The following is a 23,259-nucleotide window of genomic DNA, read 5'->3' as shown; positions in this document are numbered from 1 at the left end:
GGGACACAAATGCAATAAATAAATAGGTAACACAGAATTTTGTTATGTAAAGTAGGAAATTAAGTATAACATAATAGAAGGATGGATGGGTAGGTAGGTAGAGACAGGTGATAGAGAGAGGAGGGTAAGGTGGGAGATAGATTCTGGGTCAATGTCGTTTTCTCTTCAGTATATTTAAGGTAGATGGGTTCATGAGATTAATCTGGGTCTTTTGGGTAGGCTTGTTTGAATAGATGGGTTTTTAGTGCTTTTCTGAATGGTAGGTGGTCATGGATTGCTCGGATAGGTCTAGGGAGGGCATTCCATAGACTGCTGCCTAGGAAGGAGAAATTGGATCCATAATAAGTTTTGTACTTGAGACCTTTACAGCTAGGGTAGTGCAGGTTGAGGTACTTTCGTGAAGATACATTCTCCAAGAGTCTTATTGTGTCTAAACGCACAGATTGGATGCTCTTCAAAATGAGTATGTACCTGTAAAACATCCTAATATAAATGAATCAAGCTTGAAATTTTGGAACTTAATGTAGTAAAAGGGAGCACAGCCACCAATCTATCTTCTTTTTTGGACTGGTCATATTGTAATAACAGCTCCCTTTGTGCATATTTTCCTTTCAAACAGGATTTTCACCACTTCCTTTGGATATCCTCTTTCAAAAAAAAAAAAAAAAGATACAACTGAGTGACTTGATACTCAGATTCTCCCATTGTAGAGAAAATATGTCTTAAGCGTAGAAATTGACTAGTAACCTAGCACATAAGTGGTAAGGGTGAAAACGTGAAAAATGTAACAAGTTTTGAACTGTAGGCTTTTGATATAATGTTGTTTGAATCTTACAACCATCTCTGTAACACCATGCATCTAAGAACTCTAGATGACGATTGTTAAATTGGAGAGTGAATTTCAAATTAGATTGTAAGGATTTCATCCAACTGGCGAATTCATTTAATAGTTGTTAATGACCAATCCAGATTTTAAAAAATATCCTCCAAAAACGTTTCCATACATGGGGCATTTTAAATGCACTGGATGTGTCAGTGGTGGTCTCTCACTATTGCTTGGGTGTGCCCTACTACTTTATAACATACAACAGCTAGGTCATTTACTACTTGTAATTCCAAAAATGTGCTTTACGTGATTATGTGCCCATGTAACTTGATCTATTTAGGGCGCTCTTGTCATCCAATTAAGAAGCGTCTCACAAAACACAAATCTAGGATTGTTAATTATCTTGACAGCTCCCTTGGTTCATAAGTAGCAAGACATTAAATAGTGGATCGTTGATATGGTTCAGCTTGGGTGGGAAGAAGGAAATGCTGATCAGCTATTTTTTTTAAATTTTAGTTACATTTGTACCCCGCACTTTCCCACTCATAGCAGATTCAATGTGGCTTACATATTATATACAGGTACTTATTTGTACCTGGGGCAATGGAGGGTTAAGTGACTTGCCCAGAGTCACAAGGAGCTGCCTGTGCCTGCAGTGGGAATCGAACCCAGTTCCCCAGGACCAAAATCCACCACGCTAACCACTAGGCCACTCCTTGGATTTTTCAATTACAGACACTGCTGTCCAAAGGACTAAATGCAGAATTGAAATGGTGGTCTCTTGTCTAATTGGGCAGTTTCTGTGAGTGGCTTTTTGTTGAACCTACCAGGATGAGGTGCAGTATATCAGCTGATTGCTATAATTCTAGTGGCAGAAATGCTGTTGCCATTTTCCTGCTGTTGGAAGAAGTATTACAGCGATATGATTGTGTGTGTAACCTTTGAACAAAAAAATATTTGTTACTTATGGATTTTCTAATTGTTATTTTTTTTTTTATCTTTTAGCAGACCTCAACCCTGATGAAGTTATCAAAACCTGGCCATGTTGGCAGAGGCTCCGAGATTGACATTTTGAAAACATACTTATAATTATGTAGATGGGGTATTAAAAAAAATAAATAAATAAAATGCTGGGTGTTCCCTGTAAAGGAGCCATCCTGGGTCTGCTAGGGCTGCGCCAGGGTCTGCTGGCACTTTGGGGGGTTTTACATGCAAATGATGTGAAATGGTGCCTGTTTATGGTTTAAAAAAAATAGAACAAGGATTGGATTCAGGAAAATGTGGCCTGGATGATGGTATAGTTCTTATTAAAGAGTAATGTAATTTATAGTGTCTTTTGTATGGAAATCCATTTTCCCCATACACTTTAATGGGAAAATTTGATTTCAAAATGGAGTTTGTGAAAAGTTTACAAACTATAAAAGTTGTTTCACCTGCCACAAGCTAGCGTCCTATTGGTGCTGCTAGGTCAGATGACCTAGCTGCAGTCCTGTTGCTAGGGGGAGGCAGAGCTGGACAGCGTTGCCAGATGGGCGGTTTTCCCGCCCAATTGGGCGGTTTTCCGCAACCCGCCACAGGAAACTTTTGCCCGTGGCGGGTTGCGGTTTTTTGGGCTGGTTTTGGTTTTTTTGTGCGGGTTTTGGGGCGGTTTTTCGGCCGGCGGGGGTGGGGCTAATGGCGACAGAGGCGGGGTTTGTGACATTTTGGGCGGGGTTTGCCAACGTTTTGGGCGGGGCGATGACGGGGGTGGGGGTGATGACGTCGGGGGTGGGGTGTGGGCGGTTTTTGGGCTGTTTTGTGTGGGAATTTTTTTTTTTTATATGGCAACCCTGGAGCTGGATACTATCAGAGGAACTGAAGACACAAGAGAAGACAGACCTGTGTGTGTGGAAGGTGCTGTGCCTGTGTATGTGTAAGAGTTGATTTATACAGAAGAGAGAGCTTAAATAAAGAATTGTCTGATACAAGGTGAGAGGAACTGAAGACACAGGAGAAGACAGACCTATGTGTGTGTGGAAGGTGCTGTGCCTGTGTATGTATAAGAGACAAGCTGATAACCACAGCACACCTGACTGGCACTGAGGGAGTGCATATGTGTTAATTTGCTAAGTGGTTATACAGAAAGGCTTGCTTGAGTTGAAATAGGCTATAAGCTGTATAATAGCCTGCTGGTAACAAGTGAAGGTGGCTAGTGACAGTGAGTGTGCAGGAAAACGGTTGTGTTTCCGCTGATCTGTCTCAGAGCAGAGTTGTGGCCACAGTGCATTTGACTGACACTTTGAGTGCAATGCATATGTGTTAATGGGTGGTTGTACTGAGGGGTCTGCCTGAGTTTGGAGGGGCTACAAATTGTGTAGAAGCCTGTTGGTGAAGGGTGAGTGTGCAAATCTGGTGTGTTCCCACTGACCTGCCACAAAGCAGGGTTGTGATCACCTTGCACCGTGAGAATTGGTGCTGATTAAAAATTGAAACAGGACTGTTGTCTTTAGCTGAACTGCTGTGTATGAGGGCAGTGATGTATGAAATGTGTGACTGGTTACAAGGTGTGATTAACATACATGGAAGAGTGTTCCTCATTAGGCAGGGAAAAGTAATAAGGCAGGTCCTGCAATAGAGAACATTAATTATCTATTGATTTACTCTAGATAGGTTGGCCACAGTTTTGATAACAAAAATCCCTATAAAAATTCCCACAGGATAGGGAGACAGGGTTTCAATTTCTTTTGGTTAACCAGAGTACAGGTACAGAGGCTGTTGGGCAACGTAGGAGGACCATCGCAGGAGCAACATGTGCACCAACTACCACGAAAGACAAAAGTTACCATCATTCAAGAAAGTTCAACTCAAGCAGCTAAGTACAAAAATCATCACCTACACTGTTTCAGATACTTTAAACTTACACGTAAATACTTACCTGGAGGTTTATGCTGAGATTCAGTTACATTGCAAAGTGAAGGAAGTGGACATCTGTAAGAAAGCAATTGACACAAAGAATCAATTTTCTTGTTAAAATTTCATAGTTAAAGTAAATTCTGAGTAACGGAGAAAGTAATTATTTGTACTACTTATCTGATGTGGTGTTGAGAATTTCAGAGGAAAGTTTATTGATTGAAAGTTGATACATTTTCTGAAAAGTTAAAAAGAAACATCTTGTGCAATAAATTATTACAATTTAAAAGTTCCATATCATCATGCTGATCAATCCATAGACTGGTGGGTTGTGTCCATCTACCAGCAGGTGGAGATAGAGAGCAATCCTTTTGCCTCCCTATATGTGGTCATGTGCTGCCGGAAACTCCTCAGTATGTTCTCTATCTCAGCAGGTGGTGGTCACACACAGCAGCAGCTCTGGCTAGGCCTCCAAGCCTAATTTTTAGGTTTTGTTGAGTCCCTGGGGTTGAGGGCTCTTCTTGAGCAAGTGCAAACCTGGTGGTGCCAGGTCCCTCCTTTTCTCCCCCCTCCCGCTGGCTCCGTTAAAAAAAAAAAAAATTTTTTTGGACGTCCTTAAAGGCGTTTATTTCGACGTTTATTTAAACGTTTATTGCAGCTACTCACTGGGACACCAGGTCGTTACAGCTCGGAGCGAGAAGCAGGTAATTTTTACCTTTTTTATAGCGGGCAGGGGGTTCCCCGATTGATCTCCACTTGGCCTATGGCGTCGGAGGGCGAGGGCGCGAAGAATCGCTCCCCGGACCGCGTGTGCGCTCCTAGCAGGGATGCGGGGGTATTAAAGTCTGATTCGCCCTTGTTGGGTGTCAGTTCGGAGGCCGGTCAGTGTCCCGGGTCTTCCTCCGGTGCGGCGGTTTTTCCCGCCATAAACGCCCATCCCCCGCTGCTCGCCTCCGCCATCTTGGCCGGCCACTCTGCTCGGACGGCTTCTTCTTGGGCCGCCCTTGAGCTGGGAGACGTTCATGCCATGGCCGCCCTTGATTTGGGCGACGGCTAAAAAGCGGCTAAAGTTAAGTGCCGTTCTTCCCGCGTGGCTCCTTCGCGGAGTGTCGCGCCGGACGCCATCTTGGATGCGCAGCATGTTTCTCCCCCGCTCTTGCGAGCGCCGGTTGAGGGTGCGTCTAGGGCTGTGGCCCAGGCTGCTGAAGTGCACAGTCTGGGGGTTTCTCCCCCAAGTTTATTTTGCTGCTGCATCAGGCCTTCATTATGCAAAACGCTGCCCCTTCTCCCTTGTCCGATAAAGGGGTTGAGGCCCCCGGAAGTAAACGCCCTCGGGTGGATTCCCAGGCCTTAGAGGACTCTGTTTCCTCTGATGTAGATGAGGGCAGCGTATCTGAGTTCTCCCAACGGTCCTTTGGGGATTCCTTGGAGGAGACGGATTCCCGCTCGGATGGAGCGGATGACCCCTCTGCAGCGCGGATCTTTCGCTCAGAGGATTTGCCCAACCTGTTAGTGCAGGCCATGAGCATTTTGAAGATTTCCTCTCCGGAGGACGTCGCTCCCTCAGCCCCTGTTGGCTCCGCCATTATGCTGGGGACGAAGTGCCCGCCTAGAACCTTCCACGTGCATAATGCCATGCACACCTTAATTTCGGCTCAATGGGATGTCCCGGAAGCGAGCCTCAAAGTGGCTAGGGCTATGTCCCGCCTCTATCCTTTGCCTGAAAGTGAACGGGAGGCCTTTCTTTGGCCTACCGTGGATTCTTTAATCACTGCGGTGACTAAGAAAACGGCGTTGCCTGTGGAAGGTGGCACGGCCCTAAAGGACGCCCAAGACAGAAGATTGGAAGCGGCCTTAAGGTCGTCCTTCGAGGCAGCTGCCTTAAGTTTGCAGGCCTCAGTTTGTGGCTCCTACGTGGCCAGGGCGTGCCTGACGATTGTGCAGCGGGCTTCCCCCTCGGATCCTTCCTTGAGGGCTGATTGGCCGGCCCTGGAATCGGGCTTGGCTTATTTGGCAGACTTGCTGTATGATGTCTTGAGAGCCTCGGCTAAAGGTATGGCTCAGACAGTCTCTGCGCGGCGGTGGCTTTGGCTGAAACATTGGTCTGCGGACCACGCCTCTAAGTCCCGCCTGGCTAAGTTGCCTTTTAAAGGCAAGCTGCTCTTTGGGGTCGAGCTGGACAAAATTGTGACCGATCTCGGCACGTCTAAGGGCAAGAGGTTACCAGAGGTCAGGGCTCGGGCCAGTGCTCACCCCGGTATCTCCAGAGGACGGTTTCAGGAAGCCCGTCGGTACCGCCCGGGCAAGTCGGGCTCCTCTGCCCCCTCTTCCTTCAAGAGGAACTTCTCCCCCAAGCAGCATTCCTTTCGCAGAGACCGCCGTCCCGGAGGTGCGCCCTCTGGTCCTCCCCCAGGGTCTTGTACCCAATGACGGGGTCCTGGTCCATGGCCCAGTGCAAATTGGAGGACGCCTGTCCTCGTTTCTGGGCGAGTGGACCAGGGTAACTTCAGGCGCTTGGGTGCTGGAAGTCATCAGAGACGGCTACAAGCTAGAGTTCTGCCTACCCTTAAGAGACGGGTTTGTACTCTCTCCCTGCAAGTCTCCGGTCAAAGCTGTGGCAGTGCAGCAGACCTTGGACAATCTGATCCGCCTGGGTGCGGTCGTTCCGGTGCCAGAAAATCAGCTTGGCAAGGGACGTTACTCCATTTACTTTGTGGTACCAAAGAAAGGAGGTTCTGTACGGCCTATCCTCGACCTCAAAGGGGTCAATCGGGCCTTGAAAGTTCGGCACTTTCGCATGGAGACTCTCCGCTCTGTTATAGCGGCAGTGAAGGCAGGGGAGTTCCTGGCATCCTTGGACATCAAGGAAGCGTACTTGCATATTCCCATCTGGCCTCCTCATCAACGCTTTCTGCGTTTTGCAGTCCTGGGCCGACACTTCCAGTTCAGAGCCCTCCCGTTCGGGTTGGCTACTGCTCCGTGGACCTTCTCCAAAGTAATGGTGGTCATCGCGGCCTTCCTACGCAAGGAAGGAGTACAAGTCCATCCTTATCTGGACGACTGGTTGATCCGAGCCCCCTCTTATGCAGAGTGCGGCAAAGCTGTGGACCGGGTGATTGCTCTTTTGAGCTCCCTGGGGTGGATCATCAACTGGGAGAAAAGCCAGCTGCGCCCGACTCAGTCCCTGGAGTATCTGGGAGTTCGATTAGACACCCAAGTAGGCAGAGTGTTCCTGCCGGACAATCGGATTGTCAAACTTCAGGCTCAGGTGGACCAGTTCCTAGTAGCCTCTCCGCTCCGGGCTTGGGACTATGTGCAGCTGTTGGGCTCTATGACGGCCACGATGGAAGTAGTGCCTTGGGCCAGGGCTCATATGAGACCACTACAACACTCTCTGCTGCAGCGCTGGACTCCGGTGTCGGAGGATTATGCTGTGCGCCTTCCCTTGGACCCAGTAGTGCGCAAGGCGCTGAGCTGGTGGCTGCAGACAGTCAAGTTGTCTGCAGGGATGCCTCTTGTGACCCCGGAGTGGATTGTCGTCACGACGGACGCCTCTTTGACGGGCTGGGGAGCCCACTGCATGGGAAGGACAGCGCAGGGGCTCTGGTCTCCTGCAGAGGCAAAGTGGTCTATCAACCTCCTGGAACTCAGAGCCATTCGGTTGGCGCTTTTGGAGTTCCTCCCGGTACTGGCGTTGAAGCCAGTACGGGTCCTGTCGGACAATGCCACGGCTGTGGCCTATGTCAACCGCCAGGGAGGTACCAAGAGCGCCCCTCTAGCCAAGGAAGCCATGAATCTATGCCAGTGGGCGGAAGCGAACCTGGAACAGCTGTCAGAGGCCCACATTGCTGGAGTCATGAATGTCAAGGCGGACTTTCTCAGTCGCCATACCTTGGATCCCGGAGAGTGGCAGCTATCTGCTCAGGCGTTCTTGGACATTACGAAGCGCTGGGGCCAGCCGAGCCTAGATCTGATGGCGTCATTGGCCAATTGCCAAGTGCCGCGCTTTTTCAGCAGAGGACGGGACCCTCGATCCCTGGGAGTAGATGCCAACAGTGGCCGACACAGGAGCTTCTCTGTGTTCCCGCCCTGGCCCATGTTGGGCAGGGTGCTAGACCGGGTGGCAAAGCATCCGGGCCGGATAATCCTGGTGGGTCCGGACTGGCCCAGACGTCCCTGGTATGCGGACTTGATCAGGCTCTCAGCGGACGATACTCTGCGGCTGCCAGTGGAGCAGGGCCTGTTGCATCAGGGTCCCGTGGTGATGGAGGATCCCTCCCCCTTTGGTCTTACGGCCTGGCTATTGAGCGGCAGCATCTGAGAAAGAAGGGCTTCTCAGACAAGGTCATCGCCACTATGCTAAGAGCGAGGAAGCGCTCTACTTCTACTGCTTACGCCAGGGTTTGGCGTACCTTTGCAGCATGGTGTGAAGCAGGCTCACTTTCTCCCTTCAGTGCTCCAATTTCTTCAGTGTTGGCGTTCCTGCAAGAAGGTCTGGAGGCCTGTCGCTCAGTTCCCTTAAAGTCCAGGTAGCGGCTCTGGCTTGCTTCAGGGGCCGCCTGAAGGGTGCTTCCCTGGCTTCGTAGCCAGATGTGGTGCGCTTTCTCAAGGGAGTTAATCACCTGCGCCCTCCTCTGCACTCAGTGGTGCCTGCGTGGAATCTCAACCTGGTGCTAAGAGCCTTGCAGAAGCCGCCTTTTGAACCCTTGTCAAGGGCATCTCTGAAAGACCTGACGTTGAAAGCAGTCTTTTTGGTGGCTATCACTTCAGCCAGAAGAGTTTCCGAGCTCCAGGCACTCTCATGTCGAGAGCCCTTTCTGCAGTTCACTGAGGCAGGAGTGTCTATTCGCACAGTGCCTTCCTTCCTGCCCAAGATTGTTTCTCGCTTCCATGTGAATCAGCAGCTCTGTCTCCCTTCCTTTCGTAGGGAGGACTACCCAGAGGAATACTCTGCTCTCAAATATCTGGATGTGAGACGAGTCATCATCAGATACTTGGAAGTGACCAATGATTTCCGGAAGTTGGATCATCTGTTTGTCCTGTTTGCAGGTCCTCGTAAGGGTCTGCAGGCTGCTAAGCCTACAGTGGCAAGATGGGTCAAGGAAGCCATTGCAGCGGCTTATGTGGCCGCGGGGAAGGTGCCGCCTATCCAGCTGAAGGCTCACTCCACTAGAGCTCAGGCGGCCTCGATGGCAGAGGCCGGGTCCGTCTTCTTGGAAGAGATTTGCAAGGCGGCAACTTGGGCATCGGCCCATACCTTCTCCAGGCATTACCGCTTGACTGTGGCTGCTCGGGCGGAGGCCCGGTTTGGAGCTTCAGTGTTGCGGTCAGGGATTTCTAGGTCCCGCCCTGGGTGAGTACTGCTTCGGTACATCCCACCAGTCTATGGATTGATCAGCATGATGATATGGAAGGTAAAATTATGTATCATACCTGATAATTTTCTTTCCATTAATCATAGCTGATCAATCCATAGCCCCTCCCAGATATCTGTATTGTTTTTATTCTGGTTGCATTTCAGGTTCAAGTTTAGTCTTCAGTTCCTGTTCAGGAGGACTTCATGTTCAAGTTTTTCAATGGATTCTTCAAGAGTTGAGACGAATTTGTGTTACAGTGAGCTGCTGCATTCCTCTCCCCTCCGTTTTACGGGGCTGGATTGAGACTTAAATTCTGCCAGCGCTCCCTCCCACTTCGTGCGGCAGTAGGGCAGCTTTGTACCCCTCCCGCTTCGGCGGTGTTAGGGTCAGTCAGCTCCTCCCGCGGTTGCGGTTGCAGGATAAGCCAGATCCCCCCGCATCGGCGGGTGTGGTGTCCCTCCCCCGCTCCGCGGGAATGAGCTGGACGGATTCCCCTCCCCCACTTGTGTGGGGATGAGCTGGGTTAATTCCCCTCCCCCATTTCGGCGGTGGTGAGCTGGGCAGAGTGTCCTTTTGTGGGTGTAATTCTCTAAGTGCTGAGTCCTGCGGATGGAGCTTGGATATCGACATACTGAGGAGTTTCCAGCAGCACATGACCACATATAGGGAGGCAAAAGGATTGCTCTCTATCTCCACCTGCTGGTAGATGGACACAACCCACCAGTCTATGGATTGATCAGCTATGATTAACGGAAAGAAAATTATCAGGTATGATACATAATTTTACCTTAGTGTGCAATATTGTCATCATTAAAATTTTGTATCATCTAGGGAAATTCGCTTAACATCTTGAATTGCACACTGTATAATATACAAAATACAGAATTTCCCCACTTTTCTTTGTACCTTCCCTAAGTGGTGAGAGTTTAGCGTGGGACCCTACACCCAGATTTTACCATCGTACCACCCTCTAAAAAACCTCACCCATAGGGGATCTACAATTATTTAACAAATCAGATCAAATGATGAAAAGGTAGCATATGCAGTTGAAAAAGTTACAGGCATTCAGCTAGCCAAGCTTCTGAGGATCCACAACAAAAATTGTAAAATGTGTTAGATTTTCATAAGTTTTGGGGCATTGCTGACAATTGAGTAGCATATAGATTCTGGGTTAGTGCTTCAATGGAGTAATCTTATAAGTACCTAGTTGATCATGTAAAACACTGTTCTTCATGCATCGTTATAAAATAACCCCCTATCCATTATCATTTTCATTTAAAAAAAATTCTGTGGGTAAAGCAATGATTTTATAAAATTGTGTCTTCAGCATACAGCTCGTACACATGTAATGTTACCTGCATTGAGTATTCCCCATTTAGTTGCCTGAATTTAGGTATTCCCCAGGGCAAGGGAAGGGAGGGTTTTGCTTTTACATGCGTTTACATACTTTTGTCTGTGATAAAGAGCAAGTATAAATGTACGCGCATAATTTCATTCATACACATCTGCTTTAAAAATGTAGTAAAGCCTGCACATGCACACAATGATAAATTACCTCCTATGTTCATTTGTTGTGAAATTTTGATGTGTTGTTGACCAGTTCTTGAGGATAGGCAAATGGGAAGTGTCTAATTGTAGATTTATTAATCTGTGGTGGGAATCCAAGGATAACACTATTGTCATCCTTAGTGTGAAGCCATTGTGTCCTCAACCTGCTGTGGATGTTGCATCAAGCAAAAGAAAAGTCAAATCAAACAAAGGATCAGTGAAGGTATCATCAAAGAAAAAGCAAGTAAAGAGGTCAGGCAACCCAGTTCTACCTCGAATGGAACCTGAAAGTGAGGCTGGAGGACTACAAGGACAGCAGCAGTATCCAACACGAAAACGATGTGCACCCAGGAAACTTGACTTGTAATGGATTGTTGCAGCCTCATGCTTCATTGTTTTTCCCCTTTTTTGGCAAAAAGGGGAAATGTAGGACATCAGTAACTGACTGCCTATGAGTTAACTGAAGAACATGGCAATACTGGGGACTGAAATCTATTTACACACGTGTGTGCTTGTCTGTCTGTAGTCTCATTGTGGCTACAGTAAATAAACTGCTTGCAAGCCTCAATTGTGATTTTTATTTCCAATAGTTGTGGGGCACTAAGATGCCATAACAATGGTTTTTGTATATTGTTTTTCAGTCAGCATGTCAATATTTCCAAACTAAAATCAAATTATTTAGTTTAGCAGTATACATCCTTTAGAAGTAAAACATTTTAAAATGGTCTTCCTCTTTATTTGCAGGCCAAATTATGTGCTTCCACTTATCTTCTAATACCATCAAGTTTCTCATCAGTGTGATCAGAAACCACCGGAAAATTTACTAGGACCTCCATTGTCTGGTTTGCTGCATTGAAATTCTGCCTTTAAAAAATAGTGTTCTGATGTTGCTTTAATACCAAAAAGAGAGATACTGCTGTATATCCTTTTGGATCTGCTAGTGCTTGTGATAGAGGTTTCAGAGGTATGTTTGTATGTCCAAAAAAATAAAGTAGCTAATTTTATTTGTCTTCAAGGTATTTGTTTCCAGTTGTTCAGTCCAGCACATCTTCATTTCAGCTTTCTGGAAATGAAAAAGAAGGCACGGAAACCCTGGCACCAATGGTAATGTATTTATTTATAAGTACTGTTTTAGGAAATTGTGTAAGAGTGGAATACGTATGTAATTTCCATAAAATAATGCATGTTTCCTGTTAAATTTTTTTAAGTAACAGTGGGAGAAGAACCAACTTCTTTCTTGTCCCTGTATTCTCGGGGCCCCCATATCCACCATAAAGTAAACATTGGACTAGAGGGACTGTTGAGTTTCGAATTTCACCATTCTTTGACTCTCAGTTCTGAATTCAAAATCATAGTGGGAGGGAGATAAAGGAGTATTTAGACATCAATGATAATGGGGAGGTAACCGCGCAGACATTGTGGGAGGGTCTAAAAGCAGGTGTTAGAGGGAAAATAATTTATTTATTGCATTTGTATCCCACATTTTCCCACCTTTTTGCGGGTTCAGTGTGGCTTACAATATGAGTTAAATGATGGAAATACAATTTGTTACAGATTGGTTATGGATTACATTGTGCAGAGTTATGCGAGACAATCGAGGTGTCGTTAAGGAATGTAACACTGGAACACAAACATTGAAACGTTGGAAGGAGACAATGAGGCATATTTTCAAAGCACTTTGGGAGGCTAAGTTCCATAGTTTTCTATGGAACTTTGGGAGGCTAAGTGCTTTGAAAATATGCCTCCATGGGAGCTTAGAGGGCGATAATAAGGCATGAAGACATATGGTATATATCTTTCTGTGAGTAAAGGTATGAGTGATGTGATATTACGGGAATGAGAGTTCAGAAGTGGATGTATGATGCATTAATGAACAGTAAGTATGGACTTTATGTGTTTGGTTCTTTCCGTAAATTTTTTCAAAAAGATGGGTCTTCAATAATCTGCGGAAGGAAGCTTGCTCGTGGATCGTTCTTAAGTTGCGCGGCAGTGTATTCCAAAACTGCGTGCTCATGTGAGAAAAGGTTGACGCGTGTAGCGCCTTGTATTTCAAGCCCTTGCAGTTGGGGAAGTGGAGGTTAAGGAAGGTTCGGGATGATATTTTGGCGTTTCTGGGTGGTAAGTCTATTAACTCAGAGATGTAGGCTGGGGCTTCGCCGTGAATGATTTTGTGGACTAATGTGCATACTTTAAAAGTGACGCGTTCCTTGAGTGGAAGCCAGTGCAGTTTCTCTCGTAATGGTTTTGCACTTTCATATTTTGGCTTTCCAAAGATGAGTCTGGCTGCCGTATTCTGGGCTGTTTGAAGTTTCCTCAGTGTTTGCTCTTTGCAACCTGCGTATAGTGAGTTGCAGTAATCCAGATGGCTGAGTACGAGGGATTGCACTAGGCTGCGAAAGACGGACCTTGGGAAGTATGGTCTTATCCTTTTCAGTTTCCACATGCTGTAAAACATCCTTTTAGTTGTGTTGTTAGCGTGAGTTTCAAGCGTTAGGTGGCGGTCGATAATGATTCCAAGGATTTTTAGCGTTTCTGAGATTTGAAGGTTTAGGTTTGGTGTGTTTATAGCGGTGAATTCCTTTGTGTTGTATTGGGAGGTGAGTATCAGGCATTGAGATTTTTCTGCGTTTAATTTCAGACGAAATGCATCTGCCCATGTGTTCATGATGTGTAGGCTTTGATTGATTTCGTTGAAGATTTCGTTAATGTCTTGTTTGAAGGGGATGTATATTGTCACATCATCAGCGTATATATATGGGTTGAGGTTATGGTTTGATAGGAGTTTAGCGATGCAGGCCTATATGAAGAAACAAACGAATGCTCACACGCAAACATTACATGCAGAACTACTGGGATTGACCCAGCAATGCCCTCTATCACAACACTCTCAAGATCGGATGCATGCTATTCGACTGGCCCTTAGGGAACTACAGTTAGCGGAAGTAGCAAAACGATTACAGCAAGTTAGGCAAACCTATTTTGAATTTGGTAACAGACCGTCGAGACTGCTAGCATATAAGCTCAAGAAGCATGTTCTAAGCTCCTATATACATACCATTCGGGCGGGGGGGGGGGGGGGGGGGGGGGAATATGCAATAAACTTGAGGAAATTAAGGACACCTTCTATAAATGTTATCAGGGGTTGTACCAGGTTGAAGAAACAGCAACACCACAAGAAACCCAGGAATATCTAACACAGGTAGTATTCCCGAGGATGACAGCTATGGAGGCAGAGGCATTATTAAGCAAAATCACCTTAGAAGAGGTACAATGGGCCATCCAGGACCTGCCGAATGGGAAAGCACCGGGTCCCGATGGGTACACAAAATTTTACAAAAAGTATAGCAAATTTCTGGGCCCGATATTGATTCGAGTGTTTAATGAAATGGATCCTCACTTAGAGTTGCCATATTCATGGCGGTTGGCAACTATAACACTTATTCTGAAGCCAGGAAAAGATCCTCAAAACTGTGGGTCTTATCGTCCGATATCTCTACTGGGGTCGGACTATAAAATTTTCACCAAAAGTTTAGCCCATCGATTACAACGGGTTATGCCGAAGTTGGTACATGTTGACCAAACGGGTTTCATAACAGGGAGACACTTTGGATAATATCCGTAGAGCTATCCATCTGATCCATGAAGCAGGAGACACAAAACAACCAACGTTGTTGTTATCTCTAGACGCCGAAAAGGCGTTTGATCGGGTCCAATGGCAGTTTATGTTTTCAGTGTTGGAGCGGATGGGTATCTCGGGACGGTTCATCTCATGGCTTTCATTGCTATACTCGAATCCTATAGCCTCATTGCGAATTAATGGTTAAGGATCTCATCTAATACAACTTAAGAGGGGAACTTGTCTAGGTTGTGCGCTGTCTCCATTGCTGTTCGCACTAACCATGGAGCCGCTAGCGCAACATATTAGACAACACATAGACATACAGGGTTTGACCATAGGTGAAGAGACATATAAAATAATGTTGTTTGCGGATGACATTCTGCTTACACTGACACACCCTCAGGAGTCATTACTAGGGGTGATGCAGAGTTTACAACACTATGGAAAGCTGGCAGGGTTCAGGGTGAACATGGACAAGTCAGAAATTATGGGGGTGGGTCTATCCAAAGAGGTGGAACTATCATTACGTCAGAAATAACCCTTTCGATGGGTCACTCGATATCTACGATATTTGGGGATTAACCTTACCGCTAAATTAACAGATATCTATGAGGTGAACCTTCCACACAAAATACGGGAAATGTTGCTGGAACTGGAGAGATGGGAAGGGCTAGAGTTATCCTGGATGGGAAGGATATCAGCAATAAAAATGATGCTATTGCCAAAGATTTTGTATCTTTTCATGGCATTACCCCTTCCCATCCCAAAACAGTTCTTTCACCACCTACATCGCAAATTATTTGCCTACATATGGCAACACAAACCACCTAGGGTGAGGGCAGATATGTTTCAACCAAAAGATAAGGGGGGTATGGCGGTACCTAACTTCAAACAATACTTTCAAGCAGCACAGCTATGGGTGTTGGCGGGGTGGGGGTCCAGCATCTCAATGCCTTGGGTACAAATCGAGAAGTACTGGTTGAGGATGGGGAGCCCAGATGCTATACTTTGGGCCCCGCAGAGACAACTGATAGCGTGTATACGACATGCACCCCCCGCAGTACGTTTCCCCCTTCAGACTTGGAGTACAGTACGCCAGAAGCTGCTGCCAGGCAGGAAACATTTTAGTCGTATGAAGATAGACAGCTATGGGCTGTCCCATAGGGGCAGCCGACAATCAAGCTCATTTTCAAAGCACTTAGCCTCCCAAAGTTCCATAGAAACCTATGGAACTTAGCCTCCCAAAGTGCTTTGAAAATGTGCCTGAATGTGTTCTGAATATGGAAACAAACGGCTGGTAGCACTGCACCAAATTTGGGATGAGGGGAACATGATATCATTTGCAGACCTCCAAGAGGAATTCGAGCTCCCAATGTCCCACCTATATCATTATAACAGGATCCGGGATTATGTAAATCGAAGGGCTAACGGGGAGCTTGCTCTGGAGGATACGGCGATAGAAAAGGCCATGGGAGGGGAAGGCCAGAGGGGGTGCATTTCCCGTCTGTATAGAGCATTAGGATCCTATTTAAACCCACTAGAGCGATATACCCAGAGGTGAGAAAAAGTTATACAGCAGAACTATGATAGTAAAAGCTGGGAAAAAGCACTGATGTATCTGCTTAAAGTATCTATCTCTAGCTCTCTAGTTGAAAATGGTTATAAAATGTTGTATCAATGGTACCTGACACCCAACAAGATAGCAAAAATGTATAAGAAGGAAAATGGTTGGTGTTGGAGAAGATGCAGGGAAATAGGAGATATAGCTCATATTTGGTGGAAGGCGCAAACATACTGGCTAGAAATAATTCGGACATTAGAAAAATTCCTAGGGAACAAGTATGCCCTGAAGATGGAGACATGCCTACTACATTTTCAACCGTCAGGAATAACATCAGCAACACCGTCTGGCATCGATGTGGTTGGTTGCAGGAAAGATCGCATTGGCTTCAGCATGGAAGCAGTCCTTTTTGCCACCAGTGATAAGGGTGTACATAAGATGGACTACCTCTACCAAATGTCCAAAATGACAGCAGTAAGGACAGGGCGGATTGCACAATTCTATAAGCAATGGGACAAATATGCAGCATGGAGGCTGACTGATGGAGTGGACTTGGACGCGCCCAGATTATTGACAGCTGCTTGATCTGGTTATAGAGTAAAGATGTATTAAGTAAATATACGGTCATTAACAATACTGTTGGGGGGGGGGGGGGATAAAGCAATTGGAGAAAGACTAAATTGTTGATATTAGCACCTGTTCTAAGTATGTAAAAACCTTAATAAAAATATTTATTAAAAAAAATCATAGGGGGTACTTTTAGGCAGCAAAAAGACATGTAAATTGCAGTATTAGAGGTCACATGTGCATAAATGACCTCTTATAGAATACTGACTAGCGTAAAAGTATGTGTTATGATTTGATGGCATGTGCATGCTATCATCTAGGTACAGTGATTTACACCAGCTTTAGGGCCTACTTTTTATAGAATAGGATTAAAATAGGTGCCATAAACAGCATCTATCTATATTGGGCACCCTGTTCTAGATTATGGTACCTAGAGCTTGGCATCATTTTTATCCTGCTTTTCTATAAACTATTAAATCATTCTTTCCTTGTCATCTATACCAAGACCAGTCCATACTAATGGGTTGTGTCCATCTACCAGCAGAAGGAGGCAGAGAAAATGGTTCCAAGTAATTTGCTCTTTAAGGGTATCATGCAGCCTGGAATGTTCAGTATTTACTCTGTCTCCTAGCGAATGGTAGATGGATCGTACAGCTGCTGTTTGTGCATGCTGGCTGGCTCCTGTCCCAGTTCATCTGCGTGACGGTTGAGCAAGGGGTGTACTGGTAGCCAAATTTTGGTTTATTTCAGGATGACATCCAGTAGTGCTGGTTCCCTCATCTGCCAGCTAGGGTGATATCTGGTGAAACTGGGTCCCTCCCCTCCCCTCCCCTGTGACCTCTGTGACTCGGTGGGGTTTGAAGGAGCATGGATGGACTTTCCTGTACTGTTGGAATGTGGGGCAAATATAGGGTCTTTCCTTCTGCCCTTCAGGTAAGCTGCGTTTCCTTAGTGTCAGCAGCAGATGAATCCAGTGACTTGTGCGTTGTGACCATCTACCAGCAGGTGAAGATAGAGAACGCTGAACTGAACTGTCTTATAGGACAGAATACGCCTTGGCCAGTCATTATTCTCTGTCTCCAGCAAGCAGATGGACAGTCTCTCACAAGCTCCTCATCTCACCTGATGGTGGCTGCTGTCCTTGGTCACTCAGTTCAGTGGAGCTTTGGGGTGCACGGCTGAGTGGTGTTCACCTGGTGATACCAGGTCCCTCCCCCACCCTTCTCCAGCCCTTCCTCCATTCTTCCGCTCTAAAAAAAAAAAAGAGGCATCATTCTTTTAAAGTCCATAGCCTTGGCTGCAGTAGAAACTGGTTTGAGCCAGTGTAAAGGGCTTAGTATTGGAGAGGGTGTGAGTGTGCTTCCAGCAGCACTAAGTTGGACAAGCAGGACGACTGGCGCCCCTGGGGTGAGTGTATCTTTAAATTTTCTTTCAACTTCGGGTCAGTCGCAGTTTTACTTTTGTTTTCTTTATAATGGCCGCAGAAGTTGTTAAACGCAACTCCCGCTGTGGAAGCAGAGAGCAGCGTCAGGGCAGTGTCCGTATGGTTGTGCAGGCTGGCAGAGGAGGCCATTTTCAGGGAGGCCTTGTTAGTTTCCTGTGCAGGAGAGACATGGGCTCATTCTTCTCATGGGGTTGAAAGTGATCCGGCAGTCATTTTACAGCAGTTCTATTCAGGAGCAGTGTTGCTGACTGCTTTTTTTGTTGTTGTTGTTGTTACCCGGCACTGCTTCGGAGGTCCTCATATAGATGTCAGCTGCTCATGAGTTTCTCCGGGGGTGGAATCTTCTGACCTTCCCCCCTCCCCCCCAATGCCTATATGTTGAAGACTGGTAGGGGAACTGACAGTTCGTTTTTGCTCAACCTTTGAAGATTTGTGGCTTGCTTCCTGCCTCAGTCTTCCCTGTTGGACCTTGCTGTCCTGTCTCCCTCTCATTCTGAGGGACTCATGTCAGGGCAGTCCTTTTCTGCACAGATGCAGGAGGAATTGGTGGAGCTGTTTACAGAGAAATCTGATGATCCTACGTGGTGCGGGTGTGCATAAGGAAGAGTTGCCTTCCTTTATATCTAAGGCTTTTCAGGTTCTTAATATTTATTCTTCTGATCCTGCTACACCAGCATCTGCTTGCTTGCTTGCTTTATTTATTTATTTATTTATTTATTTATTGAGATTTATTAACCGCCTTTATGAAGAGATTCACTCAAGGTGGTGTACAGCAGAGGTGAGCACTAGAAGACTGCCTAAGTCTTTTCCAATGCATGAGGCTAGACAGGAAATATCACAGCTCAATGGGTCACCTCGGATTCTACCCTTTGGGTGGTGAAGGCTATGTTGCGTCTTTACCCCATTTCTACACCTGAGCTGGAACCTAAAGTGGATTCGTTGGTGGCAGCAGTCACCAAAAAAGATTGTGATGCTTGTGGTGAGTTTAATTGTTAAATGCTGTTTCTAGCCGGAAGCCAGCAAACAGTATCATAGCAGTGCACTGGGTCCTCTGAAAGAGCCTCTTTAGTGTTCTCATATTCTTATATACCGTTCATTTAGAGAGTTTTGAGTCCCCTCAGTTTTTTGACAGAGGGCAATTACTTTAAAAAAAAAAAAAAAAAAAAAACTACCCTGAAAGTTTCCCTCACATCATTTGTGGAACTTTCTTTTTGTTCTCAGAACTCTATTAGCAGTACAGTTATTCCTTTTTTCAGCATGTTTACAAAGGAGTTTGGTATAGAGTCAAGCTTAGTGCTATTGGCTCCGTTTTTCTGTGAGAAGTTTTACATCTATTTTTATAATAATGAATTTTTATTGAATATTTTAAATAATGTATACAAAACATAACATTGTAATCCAAAAAACATACATAAATCAAGGAAATCTCCCAACCCACAAACCTAACCCCGACCCCCTTATCACCCATTACCAATCTAACCCCCTCCCCTAACAAAAAGAAACTCATCGGAACTCCAACACTCAGGACTGTTCAGCCTGCCTGGCCAAACATCTACAAGTCCCCCAACTCCCTCCCCCCCCCCCCCCCCCCCCCCGGTAGAGTCTTGGGAAATATTAACCAAAAGATCAAAGTGAGCCCATTTTTCGTCCGTAGGGGCATAACCCCCAAGCCTATGGTCTGTGAGCTTATCTAATTCCCTAATAAGATGTAACTTCAAAATCCAATCAAATAGCATAGGCCCCACTACCTGTTTACAATGTGTAGCAATAGCTCTTTTAGCAACTGCTAACCACATATGTTTAAGATGATGTCACTTAGGGCCCCATCTGTTTTCTAACCCAAGTAGACAACATTGTGGGTCATAGAGAAAAACACCCTAAGGAGTCAGACACCCTCTTCGTGACCCTAATCCAAAAATCTTGAATCTTCCCACGTGTCCACCAAATATGGAAGAAAGTACCCCTTTCTGTCTGCATCTCCAACAGGTGTCTGAAACTGTGAGGAACATTGCTTTTAATTTAACAGGAGTATAATACCAATGTGTCAAAACCTTAGAAGCATTTTCTTTTAAAAGTACACATATCGAAGCTTTCTTCAGCTCCAAGCATACCATCTTCCACTCAGTTACACTCTCCAAATCCTGCTTCCAATGTTGCATATAGGGATATTTATAAAACCCAATTCCCTGGATAAAACAACAAAGAATCAAAATAGAACTCTGAAGTTTCCCCAATGAACCCCATAAGTTTTCAAAATGCTCAGTGTCATCCACTTCGGCTCACAGCCACCCCTGCTGGGAAATACAATGTTTAACTTGCAAATAAAAGAAGACATCTGAGCTTGATAAACCATAGTTATCTTTAAGCTCCTTCAAAACAGCGTAGGTCCCCCATATCTAAAACAATCTCTAAAGTGGACAAGGCCACATCCTGCCCAGTGCATTAAAGTTCCCTCCGAACCCACTGAAAACCCAGGCTCTGAACTAATATGAACAAAGGAAGAGGGATTCCGAGAACCCCACAACTTGAGCTTAAGAAACCTCCATAAAAAAGAGTGAGAAACAAAAGGATTGCTGGAAAGTTGCTTATAAACCCGGGGAGAGAGAGAGAGAGGCTCAAAGAGCTGTCCCAAGACTATATCTCTACAGTGGGCTGTTCCATTATAGTAACAACCAATGGCGTACCTTGGCTCTAAGCCAAAATAAGCTTCAACTGAGACACCCAGTAATACCAAAAAGATTTGGAACCCCACAACAATAGAACTCCACATCACCCATTTACTCAAACGAGAGAGGAGCATCCTCCCTAAACAAAAGCAGAAATCTCTGCCTTAGACACCAACAAGGGTAGAGACTGAAGTAAAAACAATAATAGGGGGAGCAAATTCATCTTCATGGCTCCAATCAGACTACACCAGGATAACCAGCTCCCAGTCCAGCTATGTAAATCCCTGCGCAGATGCTGGAACTATGGAGTATAATTTAAAGAGAACAACTGAGAAAGATTCTGGGGAATCTGAATGCCGAAGTACCTAAAGCTATTCTGCACACAGCGAAAGGGAAAGGCCTGCTCCAAGTGTTTCTCCTTCTTCACCAATGAAGTAATGTCCATCAACTCAAATTTTTTATAATTCATCTTAAAACTGGAGAGTTGCCCATATAAGGTAAATTTCCTCATTGCCACAGGCAGAGTAAGTTGAGGAGCTCGCACATAAAACAAAATATCATCTGCAGACAGAGCCAGTTTGTGTTCCATGTCCCCTACCTGAACTCCCTTGATATCCACCAAAGAATGAACTCTCTGCACCAACAGCTCGATGGATAAAGCAAACAACAGGGGAAACAGATGGCACCCCTGATGCCTTGCTCTATAGAAAATAGAGCGGAATATCACCCATTAATCTTAATACGGGCAATGGGTGCTTCATACAAGTGCATTCACCAACCAAGATAGCTGGGGCTAAATCCCATAAGTTGCAAGGCCACGCGACCCTATCAAATGCTTTTTCAGCGTCCATTGGCAAGAAGACCACCGAGTCACACCGGCGTTGTACCTCCTACAACACATTCAGGGTACATTGAATATTATCAGCTACTTGTCTCCAAGCCACCCTTATGATAATCCAAATCTGATGGCGAAAGATTAAAATCACCTCCCATCACTGACCCCCCCCCCCCCCCCCCCCACACACACACACACACACAAATTGGGATAAATCTTGCATTGTAATAAAAAAAAAAATTCCTTGACCCTTATTGGGGGCATAAAGATTAATGAATATAATGTTGCCCGTGAACTCACTCCCGGATGGCCAAACATCGTCCCAACCCATCCCTATAAATGTCTTCTTTAAGAAAAGGTATCCCTCTCCTTATACAAATCACTAACACCCCCCCCCCCCCCCCCCATTTCTTCCCTCCAAGGGGATCAGAATGCACAAAACACTCGCTATAATCACAATGATGAAGTAGAGTAGCATCCTGTTTCCTAATATGTGTCTCCTGAAGCAAAAGGATATCCCACTTAAATAACTTCAGCTCACGAAAAATAATACTATGCTTCCCCGGATCATTTATCCCATTAACTTTATAAGAGCCCACCTATAGCCCCATTTTAGACTCCCCTCTCGTAATTCCCCCTCCCCCTCTCAACCCCCTGAAAAACTCCCCCTCTAGCCAGCTAACATCCTGAGGAAGAGAACCAATGCTGGATAGGACACTCTTTTCAGATGAAACCCTGTCCTCCCCCCCCCCCCCCCAACATATCACAAACATCCACAACATTTCCCCCCCATTCATAATACTACCTCTAACCTAAACTCCTCCTCCCTCTAATATGTAATATACACCATACTCATGTTCAAGCAAACAGAACTCATACTTCACTACTGATCAACTACTGACACCCCCACCTGGCTAATCCCTGAAACAGCAAAAAAGTAAAGTGTAACTGAAAATACTCCAGAGCTCAGGTAGCTGTGGCCAATGAAGCCGCATGTGCAGAAACTGAGTGCCCCCGATTAGGGCGGACTGTCTGCCAGGTAGACATCTGTTGTTGTTTCTTTTGGGCAGGCTTCCCTGGGGAAATAAGTACTGGGAGGTCCTGTACAGCCTAAGTAAGACAAAGCCTTCCACGCTTTCACCATCTTCTGCACCCTGCACAATTGGTCCAAAAGGGTACAGCCACCAATAACATAACCCAGCTTGCTGCAGATATTTGGTAACTTCTCTAAGGTTCCTCCGTCTTTGAAGAATAGCTTTAGCCAGGTCCCAAAACACCATCATTTTACAGTTCTCCCACCCAGAGCCCTAGCTTTCCTCCACACTGCCTCCTTCACCATAGAGTCATGAAAGCAAATTGTAATATCATGAGGAACCGATTCATGTTGGGGCCCTAAATATCTGTGGGCTTTCTCCAACTTTATAGCGGGTTCACCCAGCTCCCCTGTTTCTCTAGTGGCTGTGGACAGAATAAAAGTACAAAGCTCCCACATCACTTGCACACAATTTTTATATTAATCCAGCTCAGGTATTCCCTTCAAACATAAGTTGCAGCAACTGGACCGATTTTCCAAGTCCTCTAGTGCTGCCTGAATATCTGCCCGCTCTTTTCTGTCATTTTGAAGCTCCACATGCAACGTTTGTAAATCGCCATCTAACCCCCACCCTCAGCTTGCTCCAAATGAGTCCCGATGTCACACACTTCCAACCACAGTTCTAATACTGCTGTCTGGATATCCTTCCAAACTCCTGACATTTCAGCCTTTAATGCTTCAAACCAATGAGTGACGTTCCAGTTTAACTTCCCATTGCTCACCACTGGCTCCATGTGGTCCTCCATGTCAGATTCAGAGTCCTCCATTGCCATTTTGCTCTGGACCACTGTAGCTTTCTGCATTGTCTCTGAAGTGCAGTCTCGTGAATAAGCGCTGTATTTCTCAAGCCTCTT

The 23,259-nt window shown here is 45.7% G+C and overlaps 1 protein-coding gene across 2 annotated transcripts in view; it reads left to right on the top strand.

Moving 5' to 3' along the window:
- Nucleotides 1-23,259, top strand: part of RNF168 (ring finger protein 168) — a 331,361-nt gene that overhangs the window by 272,484 nt on the left and 35,618 nt on the right. For both annotated transcript variants that reach the window (XM_030216565.1, XM_030216564.1), the window contains one exon: nt 11,637-11,724. In XM_030216565.1, the coding sequence (XP_030072425.1) occupies nt 11,637-11,724 (88 nt within the window). The remainder of the gene's footprint in view (nt 1-11,636; nt 11,725-23,259) is intronic.

This window comes from Microcaecilia unicolor, chromosome 10 (genome assembly GCF_901765095.1).
Source record: "Microcaecilia unicolor chromosome 10, aMicUni1.1, whole genome shotgun sequence".
Classification (NCBI taxonomy): domain Eukaryota; kingdom Metazoa; phylum Chordata; class Amphibia; order Gymnophiona; family Siphonopidae; genus Microcaecilia; species Microcaecilia unicolor.
The sequence above is the reverse complement of the archived record's forward strand: the minus strand, read 5'-3'. Positions and strand labels throughout refer to the sequence as shown.